The sequence below is a fragment of the Ochotona curzoniae genome, unplaced genomic scaffold, assembly GCF_017591425.1.
Source record: "Ochotona curzoniae isolate NIBS_2020 unplaced genomic scaffold, NIBS_Ocur_1.0 scaffold_1852, whole genome shotgun sequence".
Lineage (NCBI taxonomy): Eukaryota > Metazoa > Chordata > Mammalia > Lagomorpha > Ochotonidae > Ochotona > Ochotona curzoniae.
The window spans coordinates 12,296,693-12,314,335 of NW_024467087.1; the positions used below are offsets into that span (position 1 = coordinate 12,296,693).

Consider the following 17,643-nt stretch of genomic DNA (forward strand, 5'->3'; position numbering starts at 1 on the left):
TTGGGAAACAGTAAATGAGAGTTGGCTTCCACAACCTCCTTGAGCAGCAGGTATTGTTCCTATTTTATAGAGAAACACAGTCTCAGATGAAATATTTGGTTCTTTTCAGGAGAACTGGATCAGATCTGGAAAGGTGCTCAGTTGAGTCACACAGCTGCTTTAGTAGTAGGACAGATAAAAACGTCAGCCTTGGTAGGGAAAAGCTCTTTCCCCTGATGAGATTTCCTGCACATGGAGTGGAGCCTAGTACTTAGATTGGGCCTAGGGTGTTGAAATTCTCAGTAGTGCCTCAGGTCTGCATATTTGAAGATTGTATCTGAAAAATAAAAATTATATATCTCCCGAAAGACAGGATCTCAGCCACTTCTCTGAGTAGAATAACAATTAGTGAAGGAGTGACTAGGAGAGACAGGAAAATTACCTTAGCTCAATCCCACTGGCAGAACTCTAAAAGATTCAGCATCCTAACTGTAATATAGCTGGCATTGTTCCCCAACCTAGTTTTATTTTAAAATTTTTGAGAAATTTATTTGAAATGGAAAAGGGAGAGGAAGAGAGGAAGGGGGAGCAGGGAGAGAGTGATTTTTCATTTACTGCTTCACTCTCCAAAAGGCCACAACAATTAAGGCTGGACCAGGTCAAAGCCAGGCGCTGGGAACTAAATCCACGTCTCTGACCTGGCTCACAGGAACTCAGGGAGTTGAGTCACCACCTACTGCTTCCTAGGATGCCCAACAACAGGAACTTGGCAATCGGAAGTGTAAGTGGGGCTCGAACTCAGGCACTCCAATATAATATGAAGGCATCCAAAGCTGTATCTCAACTGCTATACTAAATGTGCATCCTCCAATTTTCATTAGGATGTCCTCCCCAGTAACCAGCATGTGCATTCTCCAGTCTTATAAAAGATGCTCTAGGAGCATCAGTTTATTTTTAGTGCCTTTAAAACAATTCTTTTGAAGTTCTCTGTTAAATCCTCATGAGAGGGGAGGACCTCAAGTTTAAACCACAATGGGCCCCATTAGATACAATGATGAGCCAGTCATGAGTTTTTCCCTGAAGAAACTGAATTCCAGTGGAGATAAGGCACACAAACATAACGATGAGTCAAGAGAAAGAGTGTCTTAGCAATGGAGGCGTGGGAATTTCAAAGGATAGCCATTTGGGAGTGTAGCTCTTTCTGCTCCCATGACTGATCTCCTGTGGGAATCCAAAGACAAGGATTCATCTGGACATAGCAGAACTCACACAGCCCTTCCTCTTCTGGCTCTGCCACTCTCTCCACCTCTTCGCTTTTTCCTGCCCACCTTACCAGGTCCTTTGGCAGTACCAAAACAAGCCACCAACTTTCACACACTTGTGGTGCCCTTGTTAGATTTTCTTGGAGGGTTTTAAACAAGTAGAGTGACTTGATCAGATATGTACAGAAATATGTTGGGCCCTGTGGAAGAAGATATAATAAAAGCAGGAAGGCTGATTGGATAAGCCTTGTAGTCATCCAAATGAAAGGAAATGTTGGCTGAGTGGGGGTGAGGGGCAGCTATTCAAAGGAGGGAAATGGTTTAGACATTTATAAAAGAGTCAGATCCAGGGACATTTGGCTATGTGGATGAGGTGAGTGAGGCATCCAGAATGCCTTAGAAGTTACACTAGTAGTTTAGTAGTTTGGGATTCTACTTCCTAGACCCATGTGGGAACTCCAGGCGAAGGGACCATCATGATCATCATTGTATTCCTTGGGTTGGGCAGTCCTTGGCACAATGTAGCCATTCAGTAAGTGCTGGATGAACGAATCATTTGGCAGGTTGAATATAACCAGTGAATTTGTATTCCCACAGCACATGTTGATTGCTGTTTGGGAATGTGGTTGAGGGGAAAAAAAAATAACGTGTTTGTGGGAGAGTGTAGCAATCTGGGGACTCACCCTTTACTAAGCATGAAATGATAGGCAGTTAATTGACAGTTGGCAGTAGAGATAAAGGTAATTCATTCTTTAATGCTCAGGCTTAGTGAATGGCTTATCTCCAGGGTTGCTTTAAACTCCCTGTACTCCAGTGTGGTAGCGACATTTTGGCCTGCCTGTTACAGAAGCAGAGTCTGTGGTGGCCTTAGGCATGGTCTTTTATTTAAAGTCTTAGTTCCTGATACCCAGGTGTGCCCTCTGCAAGGTCATGTTTTTCCAGGCTAAATAACAGAAGAGTAACCTTCAGCTGGGTTCCCTAAGATGATTTCTTTCTACCAGCAATCATCATTTTCCCCACTGGTTTCAAATGCAGCTATTTCTTTCATCTGTATTCCTATCTTGATTAGTGAGAAATTAATGAGCGTGTAAGATTTGATTTAGATAATGATTAATTAGGGGGAAAAAGGTACTGTTCTAATAGCAAGTCACTATTATATGCTAAGGAAATTAGTTAATATTTTTGGATGGCAAATTGACTTGTCCTCTGTTTTTTAAAAAAAATGCCTTTTAAATATGCCTGATATGTTATTTTTGGTTCATTAGTAGAGCAACCTGCACTTAATCCTTTGAATAATTTTAAGAGACATTTATTACTTTCTCTACAAGTCATGAAGCATCCAGTTTTGAATATCATTAATTCTTTTGTTTAATAGGACTTTAATGATAATGTTATTTTGAGCACAATGTACCTGTGTTAGCAAAAAAAAAAAAAGCGATCATTCATAAAGCAGACCTTCTGGTAATGAAATGTGTCATATCATATATACATATATGGAAAATATTTCAATTTGCATTGTTACTGAGCCCTGACGAGTTATTTTCTTCTGTTGCTGCTTGAATGTGCCTTATCTGCTCTTAGAAAAGTGTAAGGTTCGAGGTCTGCGTTAATGTTGCTTCTGTTCTTGAATGTGCTTTTTAATGTGATTTTTGACAATTTATTGTCATTAGCTAAAATTGCAGCCCAGTAAAATAACCAACATATAGAACATAATAAAGGTAATTAGAGAATCAGAGGACTGGGAGTGACCTTGAGGGGTTATTTAGTCCATTTCCCAACTTCAGGCCATATGACTAATCTTCCTAAACAGCACTCCTCATCATTTTGTGTCTCAGCTTGAGAACCTTCAGTGGGTCATTATTGCTCATGGGGTCAATGTTACGGCCCCCTGCCTGCATTCAAGGGCCTCAGGGCTATCTTGCCTGAGAAGCTAACCATATCCCCAGATTCCAGCCTGTCTCCAGGCCCCTTAGCGTTGCCCTGCTGCTCCACTGGTGCCCAACACATGTCACGCATTGACTCCTTGATGTCCTTCTCATCCTGTAAAGTCTAGCTGAAGCAACACCCTCTCCTGGAAGTCTTTGACTCGCGCTTCTTACTAGCATTCCCTCATCTAGGAAATACTGACTATAATGTGTATTTTAAAAATCAACCTTGTTGAGAGGTGATTTACAAACACAAAAATGCATGAATGTTAAGTGAAGAGTTTAATGAATTTTGGTAAATGTATATACCTATATAACTGCTACCATAATTAAAATACAGGCTATTTCTACCACTTCAGAAAGTATTTGCATATTTTGCCACATAGTCATATATCGGCTTTTGTCTGGCTATATTTGTACGTGGAAGTTTGGTCTCAGCATGAATTTTTTCTTATTTTCATGAACACATTGAATATTTACTTTGTTCTAGGAAGGCTAGGAGATTTACATAAATGCTTAATCCTTATAAAAACTCTACAAAAAGTAGTATTAGTAATCACATTTCATGGAGAAGGGAAAGAATGGTGCAAAAGTTGAGTATAATTGCTTGCACAATTAGCAAATGGTGGGGTTAGGAAAATTGTATGCAACTTGTTTTGAGGCACCAAGGTGCTTTGGCTCTTGCCTGCCTGCTTTTGGGGAGTAATACTGTCTTGGACTATATAATCCAATGGAAATGGAACTGATACGTTGAGCCCTGTGTAGAGTGTTGATGATTCTCTCCCAGTCTTAGACAGGGCTCAGAGCTGGGGTCTCTGAGTAAGTATGATGAGCCCAGGGCTTCACTGCAGAGAGAACCAGGAGTTCTAGTTGTGGGGGACGTGGTTAAAGTGAATCAAGAGCAGTCTGAAATATCTGTTCTTTAAGTTGAACCAACAAAGATGAAGAACTGGCCCAAACCAAAGAGATGGTGGTGAAGGTCAAGAAGTTGAGCCTTCTAGAAGGTGACTAAGCTTGAAGTGATAAATTGACTCAGGCCTATGCATCAGGAAAGAGCTTGTGTTTATGTTCTGGGAGGGGAGGCAACTGGTAAGCATGTCCAGTTTTTGAGTATGAGTGGGAATCTTCCTCCAGCAGCTGCCCTAGATCACATATCACTCTAGGACCCAGTGTACAAATAAGACATTATATCTAAAGAATTAGAAATATATTACTTAATTTCTTCAAGTGGAAAAGTATTTGTGCAGCTACAAGATGTTTGGAAATTTTTATATTTTCCAATATTTTACCATGTTGAAAGTTAACTACCTAGATGCAAATTTTCAGGATCATCTGCCCCACTGCTTCTGTTAAGATACAGACACAATTCTAGAGTTTTCAGTCTACAGTCCTCATTAATTCAGCAGTGTGCACAGGGATGAATGGGATCGACAGGGCATCCCAATGGAAATGGGAGTCATTCTTTGCTCTTCAGGAACTTACAGTCCAGGAGAGAAGATTATAGTATGAAGGTACTTTTTAATCCTTCAGAATAAATGGGAACTAGCAGCTCTGTAATGACTTCAGTTAATTTTTTTTTTTTTTTTTGCACCTGGGAATTAAAGTTACTAAGCCCTAAAATGCTGAACATTTCTGGCTTATTTGAATAGCCAATTGCTAAGTCGTCCTCTTATCTCCAGCCCAGGCCCCATTGCTTGCTTCTATTCCCATTTCCCAACTGCATTCCATTTTTTTTCTGACTTTAAAATAATAAAATTCAGTACCCCTTTTTGATCAGAGTAGTTTATGATTGCTATGATCAAATTTCCTCTCCAAATGATAAAGGACCTATTATCCATTAACTGTCTTTTGTTTCTCACATACTTATGGAATGCTATTCTGTTCTCTTGTAGGTTGCATCTTATTTCTTAAATTGACTATTCTGCCTTTATCCACATTGGTGTATGCCAGTTCTCCATGTACCTCCTTAATCATTTGCCCTTGCTTTTACTTTTTATTCCTCCTATTTAGAATTCACTTCCCAATGTGGTTATTTAGTTAATGAGACTTTCCTCTAAGTTTATTCCTTCTGTTTTTGGGTTTCTTTTCTGCTATTTATTTTTCTTTCTTGCACATGTTCATGCATTCAAATAATTCATTGCAGTCACTTCATTTGGGTGTCTAGCTGTCCTGTTTCTTTTTGTTCTTCATGCTGTCTAGTGGGTTTTTAATAAAAATTTACCTAAAATACTTTTATTTGTTCTACATCTCTCTCCTTGGTTTAGAAATCCTGAGTTCTAATCAGTGTCTAGATGGTTTATATCTTCAAATCTGTAACTAACTCTTAGCCTTACAACAACTGTGTTAGTTTACTGATGAGCCAGGCAGTGCTAGAAGAAAGGGAAAATATTGTTATATGTGTGCACTGATCTTTTGATGTAACATGTAGCTTTCTTGACATTTGATGGAGTTTCCCAAATGTCTTATTTGAAGATTTATTTCCTTAAGGATTTTTGTATAAGCTGATTCTTGAGGTGGTAGACATTTACATGATAAGACTTGACCAATTCAGGGAAAGAGCATTGTGTACAGGCTTTAAGTTTGTTTTCTGAATGATCACATCAAAGACAAACCAAACTGACTCAATGCGAATTCAAGGAGTCATTTCTGTGCCACTCTTAAGTACATGGAGCAACAGTTTGTTGCCTCCTTTTTTTATTTCATTTTATGACACAGTTTCATAGGCGCTGGGATTCGCCCAACCCACCCCCATACCCTCTCCCCATGGTGGTTTTCTCCACCTCGTTGCAGTATTACAGTTCAAATCCAGTCATGTTTCTTTCATTGCTGTCTTTTAACATAGGAGCAACTCAGAGCCTTTACCAGGTTAAGATCTGAGCCTTACTATTTTCTAACTTCCACTTGGGAATAGGAGTAGCCCTAACAGCCAGCCACCCTGCTGCATAAACTGAAATTAAGCGTCATTAACAATGCAAATGTAGAAACCCAAAGCTTTTTATCTGAACCGATTAATTTTATGGACTTGCTTAGTATGGATATGCTAAACACATTATTTAGGCGTTGGTTTACAAAGAAAGTGATGGGAAGTTGGTATATGGAAAATATCTGCTACATCATATATTTTTTTCATATCTATGTGTGTGTTCTAACCAACCTCGTTTAAATTTAGATTAGTCACTCTTCCCCAAGGGGACTCTTAGCTTCCTGGTCCAATAAGCTGCAACAGCTTCTACTTCTAGAATAGCATTACATTTTGTAACATCATGTGGAAAAGAACTAGAGCTAGCTTTTTTTTTTTTTTACTGAAGATGATTATGAAAGCTTTAATCTTAGACCATATTTAAGTTTGTATATGAAATTGACATTTTTAGGAGATAAATCTGAACTCTGTGTCTCTCGACCCCAAATTATATTTTGACGTTAAATACCACCTTTGCATCCAGTACTGTAAATTGCACTGCTGGATTGGATTTTGTGATGTATATTAACTACTGTCCCTTTCCACTTTTATCAGCCACTCCCTTAAGGAGAGGCAAGTGAAGAACTTGGGAATTAATAACTTAGACTCCAGCAGTGATGTCATGTGATGAATTTCATTCCTAACAAAATTTGGATACATATGTTACGGCTATGATCAGGTAGAATTCTTCAGGAAGGAAGATGTAACAGAAATGTTCTAGTCACATGACTAACTAGTGTTTCTCCCCAGCCCCAATTCCTCCTTTTAAAATTGCAATGGTGAAGAAGCTAAAATATCTAAATGTATTTCCTAGCACTCAATAAAATTCACCAAGTCCTAACTTTTCTGAGGATCTTATGGCCCTTTAGGAGAGTTATGTTCTATAAATATATTTTTCTATCCTGTTTGTTACTTTATTGTGTTCATTTACTATGCATCAGGTATTTATCCATTATCCCTGTTGACAGTGAGCTCTTCGAATGCACAAACATTGTGCTTCAAAGTCTCTGTTTCCAGCCAGTAGCACAGTGTGTGGCACGTGCAAGTTATGTGAGTCTGGACTCCTGAGAAACAGAGACCAGATGAATTAGCATCTAATGCAATATAGAAGGAAATGTGCACAAGATCTAATGGGACAAACACTGGTGAAGGAGAATGGAGAGAGAGCTGAGGGGGAATCAAGTCTGATACCTGTGAAGCAGAGACAGGAAGGAGAGTTGAGTAGTGCAGTTTTTTGGGAAAAAAAAATAATAATCTGGCAAGCTTAATGGGAGAGTTTTCAAGCCAAAGAATTCCCAGTGAGCCAAATCCTGCATCCCCTTGAAATGAAGATCTTTCCCATACTTATTTATTGGCTAAGAGCAGCTGCTGGAAACCATGACATCTGAATAACATGGTGGGTGAAACTCAGAAGGCAGCAGGTGGAGCCATTTGTCAATTACATTTCTCACATTAGAGCTGAGGTATGCATTCTCATAACCATCACAGAAGCAAAAGAATATGTGATTGGAGAGACAGATTGAGGAGAACAGGAATTGTAGAAAGGAAAGGAATATTAATATCTGCTGACCCCTAACCTTGGCTAGTGTTGGAGAAGAGCATAAAATCCTGGTGATTGTCCTTAAATATTATCTTACAAAGAAGTCTTCCCAAGTTATCATAAATAGAATAGTCTCTGGTAACATTATTTTATATCACCCTCATTTTTTTAAAAACAAAAACAAAAAATGGGATTAGTGTCATGTTAGGCTGCTGCCTGTTACACTAACATTCCCATATGGGTGCTAGTTCAAGAGCAGCTGCTCTACTTCTACTGATCCAGCTTCCTGCTAATGGCCTGGGAAAGCAGTGGAGAATGGCCCAATTGCTTGGTCCCCTGTATTCACCTGGAGACAAGGAAGAGACCCCTTGCTTCAGACAGGCCCATGCCCTGACATTGGGGCCATTTGAGGAGTGAACCAGTGGATGGAAGATGTTTTCTCTGTAATTCTTTCAAATAAATAAAAAAGTGAATCTTCAAAAACATAAAAGATTAATAGTTTGCTGAGGTAAAATTGCTATTGAACAAAATATACACATTGTAAGGTTGTAATTTTATTGTTGTGAAGTATGAATGTATTCATGAAACTTTTTACCACAATCAAAACTGTGATCATATCTCAAGCCTCAGTGTTCTCTCATCCCCCTAACAAGCACTGCATTGTTCTGCCATTGTAAATTGGTTTCCATTTTGTAGACTTATATATAGAAGTTGAATCATTAAGTATGAACTTTTGATCTGTTTGCATTAAGCATAATCTTTTGAGGTTTAACCTTGTGAAAGCATTTATCCATACTTCATTTGTTGCTAAACAAAATTCCACTGAATGGATATACCATGGTTTATTTTCTCTTCCCTTTTTCTGTAGTATTCGTCAATACTTGTATTATGTTTCTACTTTTGTTTGCTTTCTACAATATAAACAATACCAGGGTAGGGATTTTCCTTGTATGCTGTTGTAACCAAATATAGACTGTATACTTATTGTTAACACCAATGAATGTATGCAGAGGTAATCTGTATGTAAATGTATGCAAACCTAATGCTCTGTGTCTTGCTTTGGGCCTTTTTTTAGGACAGCGCCAACAGTAGTTTACTATGATATTGATGTTTTATTCATTTATCCCATAAAGCAACATTGGGTTGGCTGGCCATAGATTGCATTTGGAAATCATCACTGAAATTTCAGTAACTTTTTTTCTTCTTAGTTGTGTTCTGTTTCATACTTTTATCAGTGAAAATTATGGGAGTAAAATTGAACTTTTAACAAATACCTGTATTCAGTGACATTTGGTGGTATAATGAATTGGTTTATGCAGAATTTATGATTCTAGCCTTGGCAATTCTAATGGTTATTAAAAAATGAATCAGTCATATGGATGATGATAATAAAGACTGGATTAATTAAGATACATGCTAGTTTTAAATCAAAATTTCACTGTGTTTTGAAAGAAATGCATTGTTTTGCACTGTTTGTCATGTGTGTGAGCGAGCGAGCTACACAGAGAGAATTCTGCTCACTGAAATATGCAAACATTGTTTGTTTCAGGATCAGATTTGCAAGTCTGTCTCCCCAAGGGCCCGACATGCTGTTCCAGAAAGATGGAAGAAAAATACCAACTAACAGCCCGCTTGAACATGGAACAACTGCTTCAGTCTGCCAGTATGGAGCTCAAGTTCCTAATTATTCAGAATGCTGCGGTTTTCCAAGGTGAGTTCTTAGGATCATTTTAGATGTGTTGCTCAGTGGCACCATTATTCGGGCACTAGGCTTTCAAATGCTAAGTATAATTTATAAATTACCATTCCAGAACTAATGCTTGATACACCCCCACCCACCCACCCCTTTCTCAGTGAGAGCTCCTGGTTAAGGAAAAACACAGTTTTTAAAGAAGCTTCATTTCAATCTTTCAATAAGTAAGTATTGTCAGAAATCATGGTCCAAGGATGATCTGTTTACCTCTATGTGAATGTTATATATCTCTGCAGATACACAAAAGGAAACCAACTTTTTTTTTCAACTTTTTATCTGCAGAAATATACTACTTTCAGCTAGTCCCTAAGACTTGCTTAAAAATCAAAAGTGGTTTCCCATGCCCTGAACCCACTTTTCTCAGGAATAAGTTAGATACTTGTGGACTACCTTCGAACTCCTTCTGACCACTAGGACCTTTGAAGAGGGAGAAACTGGCTTGTTGGCTGGACTTTGTCTTGGTGTGTGTGAGTGGCTACTTCTGTCTTTGTGAGTCTTGGTTCTTAGCATGCCTGTGTATGACTGAAGAACCTCTAGAGTGGATAGCAACTCAGATTTCTCCTATCCAGCTTGTAGGACTAGCATAGGAACATGGAGAGGAACTCATTCACTTTCAAACCCCAGCTAGGGATGAGTATGATGGTGGTGGCAGAGGGGTTGTGATCATGTTGAGCACACAAAGCACTTAGATAGTTATATGTTTAAAGTGCTTTGTATATAGAGAGCCATTTTGTCTTGGTAAGATTCCTGTGAATAGGTAATAGTATCTACATGTTAACGATGAAACCCAAAGGAAGAAAATGGTTAACTGATTGTTCCAAGACCATGTAACTGGTAAACGGTAAAGGCAGCATTTGAGCTTGAGTGGCCTACTTGATAGGGCCTGTGATGTTAACTACCATAGTACACAGCCTCCTATTTGTGGGAGCATTCATTTTGGATATTGGGACTTCTGTATTTCTTCAATCAGATAGAAGCCACTGCCATTTTGTAGCCCTCATACTGACAGTGTTGAGGTCAGGTAGAAAAATAACACTTTTGAGCACTTGACATTACAAAGCTTCAGATTCATGGCACCTGTACAAGGAATCTCTTTGAAATGTGAGGCAGGTTGATTATAGCTTGTTTTGTGTATTGTAATGAAATGCTTAGAATTAGCTAAGAAATTATCCAAATTGCCTAATAAAGCATACATTCAGAACAGTTGCTTGGGTCAAAGCCTCAGGGGATGTTAGGTTGATTATAGAAAGTACAACATAAAAAGTTGAAGTATTTGTTAACCTACTTATTCAGTCACCCTCTTGTGAAGAGTTTGTTGAGACTAACAATTTGGCGAAAGAAGGAAGAATTTAGGCTGATTTTTAAAATACATGTACCATTCATGTAGTTCTCAGATTTGTTTTGGAGTTAATCTGTTGGCTGAAAGTCGGGTGATGCAAAGTGATATGAAAGTTAGGTTGAAGTACAGAGCAGAATCTTTCCCTTTGGAGCATCTGCGTATTGGTTAATTCCTAAAACAACCAAATGCACAGATACTTACTACCTGACAACCACTTTCTCACTGTAGTGGAGTGGTAGAACGAAGGCACTGACATTCCAGCTTGTACAGGAGCTTCAGGTAGCTTTCTGAGGAGCCTTGGTGTACTGATGCTTAACTCTGCTCAGGCCTGTACTATCAATACTGTTCTTTGTTTGTTTAATGCTTGAAACAGGGCCTGGTGTGATGACTCAGTGTTTAAATCCTTGCTTTTCATGCACCAGTATCACATATGGGCACCAGTTTGTGTCCTGACTGCTCCACTTCCCATCTAGCTCCTTTCTTGTGGCCTGGGAAAGCAGTAGAGGACATCCCAAGGCCTTTGGATCCTGTGCCCATGCAGGAGACCCAGAAGCAGCTTCTGGCTCCTGGTTTCGAATTGGCTTAGCTTCGACCCTTGTGACCACTTGGAGAGTGAACCAGCAGATGGAACATCTTTCTTTCTGTATCTCCTTCTCTGTAAATCTACTTTACAATAAAAATAAACTTAAAAAATAAATGTTTGGAACAACATGAGACTAGGAGATGTTCTGAATAGATTTTGCTAGGCTTGGCTTCACCATATGGCTTCTGTAGCATGGAAGCAAAGTACAAGTCATGTGAGCAGATAGTGGGACATAGGTGCAACATCTCTGGTTGCATCATGAGCTGCTCCTCCTGCTTCTCAGGTGTGGTAAAGGTTCAGCCCAGCAGAGGGACTTGGAGGCACCTGATTGATGTGTGAGCCCATTCTTGCCGGTACGCTTGCCTTGTGACCCTTGGATACTCAGTCTTCATCTTGTTTGTTTCTCCTTCCTTGTTTTCCTGCCCTACTTTTAGAAAAAAAAATAAATCCTTCACCAGAAAACAAATTAAGCATAACCTCAGCGCTCCCACATTTGTTCTTGTAACAGACATTTTGAGAGGTAAAACTTAAAACCAGGGGTCACTACAGGATGAGGTGTTATTAATCCTAAGGAAAAAAAAGAGAATTTCCATTTGTTTTCTTTTTTAAGCCTACTACTTATTGCAGATAATGGAATGGGGAGGGGCACAGTTGTTTTCTTTCTGTAAAATAATTCCCTCTCCAAGATTCTGCTATACAAGATTATTGAGAAAATTTTCCCAGTGCTGTGCTTGTAAGATATTTGATGTGAAAGCTTTGGTGAGCTATTTGCTCTATCACATGATGCTGGAGAAAGCTTATCTTGATCTTGGCCTAGATCCACAGTCTCTGTAGCATTCCTACCCAAGTCCACGTCAGGAGTATTTAAGCAAGGAGTGCTTTCTACAAATCTGTGCACAGTTCCACGAGCGATGCCTTCTCCTCCGATTCAGATTTTGGTGTCTTTATTTCAGGAAGCCTTTGCCCTCATAAACGAGCCCTGAGCCCTCTGCTACCGTACCAGGAGTGCTCTGTTGCTACTGTTTTGATAATGATTGAAACGTTAGAAAAGTTGCTCTTTGTTTCCATCTTTGCATTGCCTCGTTTCCTAAATTTAATTTACTTAGATGTTCTTAGTAAAACGGGACAGCATCATCTTGTTTTGTTTTGTTTCTGCTTAATTCTCTTTGAGAAACTCCACTGAAAGTAGATTTACTTTTCTCCCTTTTTTCTTCTCCTCTACCTTGTAATAATGATCCTGATAATAAAAGTAAAGATTTATTAAGAGCCTAATAAATGATGCTTACTTTTACATAATCATCTCATTACGTTTTCCCAACAGCCTTATGAGGGCTGTATTGTAATTATCACCGATTCACAGATGAGGAAACTCATTTATGCCACAGCTTCTTCCAAGCCGTCACGGGACACAGTCTTTCCTGTCCTTTGTGTACATGAGGTAGAACAGAGTTAGCCTTTAAGGATTTGTGTCCTGCTGAAGAGAAATGAGATGAGAGTTCTGAGTTTTCCATCACATTGCCAAATACTCCATGCCTTCAGGCCCTGAGTTGCGTTTTCATTGCAGAATTTCACTGTGATGTCCAGCCTTGTAAAATCAGGAAACAATTGCAGCATGTTCAAGTGTTTTTTTTTTTTCCTTTTTCCCCAATATATCTGATTATTCTAATCCTCCTCAAAGGTGCCACTGACTTTGAGACCAGATTCTTCAGAATACAGCCATATTTGCTTTTGTTCTAGAAGTTGCCTGTGCTGTAGCTTGAACTTCTTTTAAGATTTATTTTTATTGGAAAGTCAGATGTACAGAGAGAAGGAGACACAGAGAGGAAGAACTTCAGTTCATTGATTCACTCCCCGTGTAACTGCAATGGCCGGAGCTGCGTCAATCCGGAGCCAGGAGCCGGGAGCCTCCTCCAAGTCTTCCACACAGGTGTAGGGTCCCAAGACCTTGGGCCGTCCTGGACTGCTTTCCCAGGCCACAAGCAGGGAGCTGGATGGGAAGCGGGGCTGCCAGTATTACAACCGATGCCCATATGGGATCCTGGTGCATGCAAGGCCAGGACTTTAGCAACTAGGCTATGGCACTGGGCCCTGTATCTTGAACTCTATGAGAGAGGGAAAATAGTGAGTAAGCGAAAAATAGCTCTGTACACCTGAACTGCCATGGAATTGCTGCTGGTATAGTTGACTCACCTAAGAGTGCTTTGGATTGTTGCTTAGGGTCGCAGACAGTTGTGAATTAACAGTCCTGACTGGCTTGATTTTCTGGTTTCTAGCCAGTAGGCGATAAGCGGTAGAATAGGGCTTGGAGAACTCTAGTGGGAGGTACACATAAGCTGCAAGAAGTCACAAGTGACCCTGTGGGTAAAGGCCTAAAAAATGGATTTAAGAGCTTAGCACATGTAGCAGCCAGGGATATTTGCTAGAGCTGTATACCCCACATGCCTCAAGTAGCCTCATAGTGTAAGAGCTCCAACATGTTCCTAATGACAGCTGTGAATCAATAAGGAAAGATCAGACATGTTTATTGTTCTTAGTGATTCCTTCTTAGGATAGTTTAGAACAGTGAAAGCAACACTGGACTTGGAGCCAGAAAGTTCCCGAGTTCTAGTTCTGGGTCTACCTTTTTCAGTTTTCTGGTTTGGGACAGTTATTTAGACTTTGCCTCAGGTTTGTCATCTGTGAAATGGTGGTGCAAGTTGCAGTCCTGCTTTTCTGGTAGAGACCGTGTATGTGAAAGTGTCTGGAAAAGTGCAAAGCACCACCTGCCTGCATTATCAAGGCAGCTCATTTATGGATATTAATCTAGTCAAAGATGGAGTTGATGACACGCCTGAACAACTTTTCCACATAAAGATGAGATGAATACAAACAGCTGGCAGTGCCAGGGTGAGAAAATACTTAGGCAAAAGAGTCTGTGAGAAAGAGACTTATTTTATGCCCCCCAGAGTGTGAAGCTGTGCTGTGTGAGATGTGCTGCCTGGAGCAGTGCCTTTGTTCTGGCTCCTGAACTTTCTCTCCCCCCCCCCCCCCCCCCCCCCGTGTATCTGGTCTGTTTCCTACACACAGGCAAGCAACTAGATGAGAAATAGTGTGTTAGGCTCAAGCCATGTTTTCCTTATGTTTTTTGTTCCACATGATCGTGTCAGTGAGAGGATAAAGTCGGGTCTCAACTAGAGACCTTTGCCTGGTGCTCACTCAGCACGGGAAAGCTTGCCCCCACCTGCCTGCTGCGGAGACCCTTTGCACATGGCCAGGCAGGAGAGAGTCCTGTGCTTTCACTGTTGCTGTTCTCCTGTATTTTGTGTCCATCTGCTCTTGGTAGTTCTTACATTTTTTTTCTGTCACATTCCTGCCTTTCCCACTCCCCCTATATAAAATTGACATTGGTTGGAACAGCCTTTTCCATCAGCTCAGAGCAATTTTTCCCATCATTTCTGCTTGAAATGACCATTTAGGGACATTATTCAACCAAAGTGTTTTTTTTTTTTTCCCTTTTTGTTTCAAAGCTAATATGTGATGAAGTAATTGCTTGAATATTGAGAGTCAATCATTTAGTTGTTAATTTAGTTTTCATAACGGAGAGTTTTAAGGGAGTCCAGGACAGTTTTTCTCCTTTTCACAATTGTTTTCCCTTGAGTGGTCTGACAGTTGTCCTGCCATGCTCCAGTTTTGTACAGATCAAGTCACACTGAGTCGCTGTGTCACACTGCTGGTGATTTGACCCTTGACCCATAGCCCTTTCTTCATTGAGAATAATGTATAGGACAGAATAATTGCATTGATGTCCAATCAGAGCTTCATCCTCCAGGGCTAAATATAATAACGTTAAACGGAATGGAAGAGTTTTAGGAACATGCGCCATGACCCTGAGTGAGTTATAGATACTCAGGATGTAAATTATTCATCAAACCACTCATCTGTAGGCAAAACCCTAGTAATCCCATTATAAAATGGTGAGTTTCTCATCAGAGCCCAGAAGGTGCTGGCTTTAATTAGTGGACATTTATTGCACTGACTGCAAGAGATATTTGGTTACTTTAAACAAAAATGCAGTCCTTTTAACTATTAGTTTTACTGGGGGAACAACAAGAAACCGAGTGTTTAAAATCACGGCTGTCTTCAAGGAAGAACTTTTTGGATTCAGTTGAGTTTCAAAGTTCTGTGGCTGTTGCTGAGACAGAAGCAGGGGCAGTTGTAAGCCCTGCACATGTCCTGTATCAGTTCAAGAAAGTGAGTCTTTGCGATGTAAACTGTCTCCTTTAAAGGCTCAGAGTGCAGGTAGACAGCTGTGAGTCAACCATAAGGTGAGAAGATGATGCAGATCAACTCCATTATCCCAGTTCAGAGTAAAGGGCATTGAGCACATGCCCTCTTGTTGCCCTCAGCACTGCCCTCGCCTTCTCCCTAGTGGACCCAATAGAGCAATTCAAGGCTATCATCGTCCCTGGCCTCTAGAAGCCTCCAAGAAAAATCACACTTTGGCTCACCACCTCTCTGCCACTAGGATGTATTTACTATCATACCTGTGTTCTTCCTGCCCTTTCTCACCGAGGAAGGTGACACAATACCTGATGCATTGGAATAATGAAGTATATGTTTGAGAGATTTGCCTTATCCTGATAGTAGATAGTGGGTATCAACAGTTTACCTCTATTTGGACAGTTTGGAACTGGCTGTGATGAGATTAAAAATACCTTTCCTCTCTTGCTTGTTGCACCCTTCCAGTGGTGGAATTTAATGATTATGGGTGCAAGCACTTGAGGTCCTGTATGCTGGATTTGAATGATTCTGGGTGGGTTAGGTGGACTTGTATGGGAATATCAGGGAAGTGAACCAGTGGATAGAAGATATATTCATTCATTCATTCATTCATCCATTTCTCTGTGTGTGTGTGTCTGTGTGTATGTTTCTGTCTGTCTCCCTGTAACTCTGACTTTCAAGATAAAATTTGTTTAAGGGGGTTCAGGCAAATGATGCTGGCTGAGAAGTCACTGCTGTGCTAACCTCTGGGATTCAAATGCACGGTTAACCATTGCTTTGTTATTCCCAACTAGTGCATTTATAACATCATTAGTATGAAATACAGTCTCTTTGCTTCATTGAATATCACATATCTGGCACAAGCACATGTTTAAATGCTTTTTATTAATATTGTAATTAGCATACCATGCTCTAATGTCTGTCTACTTATAATTTCATCCTTCAGAGATAATTACGTGTAGCATTTTTGTATGTTTTCTTCTTTTCGCAGTATGTATATCTGTATTGAAAACTGTATAGCATAATTTCTCAATGGTCCCCTAGTGGTCTGAATGAGTTAATGTAGTCACTTGTTCTAACCAGTTGATGGGAGCCTCTGATTTCATTAGGGTGGATTAGGAAAGGAAGCGCGCCCCCCCCCCCCAAAAAAAGTGAAAAAGGTTGAAAAGAAATTAGAGTTTTTATGATCTCTCCTTCCTTTGGTTGAAGGTCTTGAGAATTATTAGTTCTGGATCTGATGAACTGAAATGTAATGATTGGATTAGACCCGGGTCCATTCTGTTCCTTCTCCTGAGAACGTGTGTTTTTTCCTTTCAAGGAATTATCAGGTTTGCAGTGGTACATGTATATGTGTGGTGATTTGATTAACATTAGTTTCCTTTACCAGAAAATGAGCTCTGTGTGTAGGGCCTGTGTCTATTTTATCACATTTTTGATCCCTGGGTGATACAGTAGACAGTAAATGTTTGAGTGAACTGTCTCTCTCTTCTGTGCCCTTTCTCCCCTCCACACACAATTATGACAAGCAATATTCACAGAAGCAGATTTCCAACTGAAATCGTTCTCCTACAGCAACCACCACTATGACCAAATGGAGAAGATGAACCTGTTGCCTGCAGTATTTACTTGTAGGTTTTAAAACATGCCAAAATACAATGTTTTTAAAGTCTAGCTAGTGGGTTGGTGCTTTCCCATTGTGATGGAAACTCTGTATCCTGAGGTCTCAACCCCTGTTTCTGACCTCAGCACTCCCAGACTTGCTGGTTGTCTTTACCTGCAGTCTAACCTAGCCTCTTCTTAGAACTCTGTTTAAATGAGGTTTGGTGTCACAGATTTACATCCTGTGATCAACAATCATGGGGATGGTGACACATAGCAACCCATCTAAAAGCACTTATGTGTCCTTCTGTCCTTTCTCAATAACCTGACAGAAGAAGAAATTAACGTTTCATGAATGTCTCTTACAGAGCAGGGAAACATGTTTGTACTTATTTTGTCTTACTATCATCCTTTCAAAAAAAAAGGATAGTAACTCTACAGAGA

At 39.9% G+C, this 17,643-nt stretch overlaps 1 protein-coding gene across 3 annotated transcripts in view; it reads left to right on the top strand.

The window, feature by feature from the left end:
• The window catches only part of GPC3 (glypican 3), a 367,445-nt gene that overhangs the window by 22,242 nt on the left and 327,560 nt on the right, over nt 1–17,643 (top strand). The window contains exon 2 of one of the 3 annotated variants that reach the window (XM_040999456.1): nt 9,215–9,376. The exons of 1 other annotated variant lie outside the window; for it this stretch is intronic. In XM_040999456.1, coding sequence (XP_040855390.1) covers nt 9,215–9,376 — 162 coding nt within the window. The remainder of the gene's footprint in view (nt 1–9,214; nt 9,377–17,643) is intronic. One more of the 3 variants, XM_040999457.1, reaches the window with a different exon arrangement.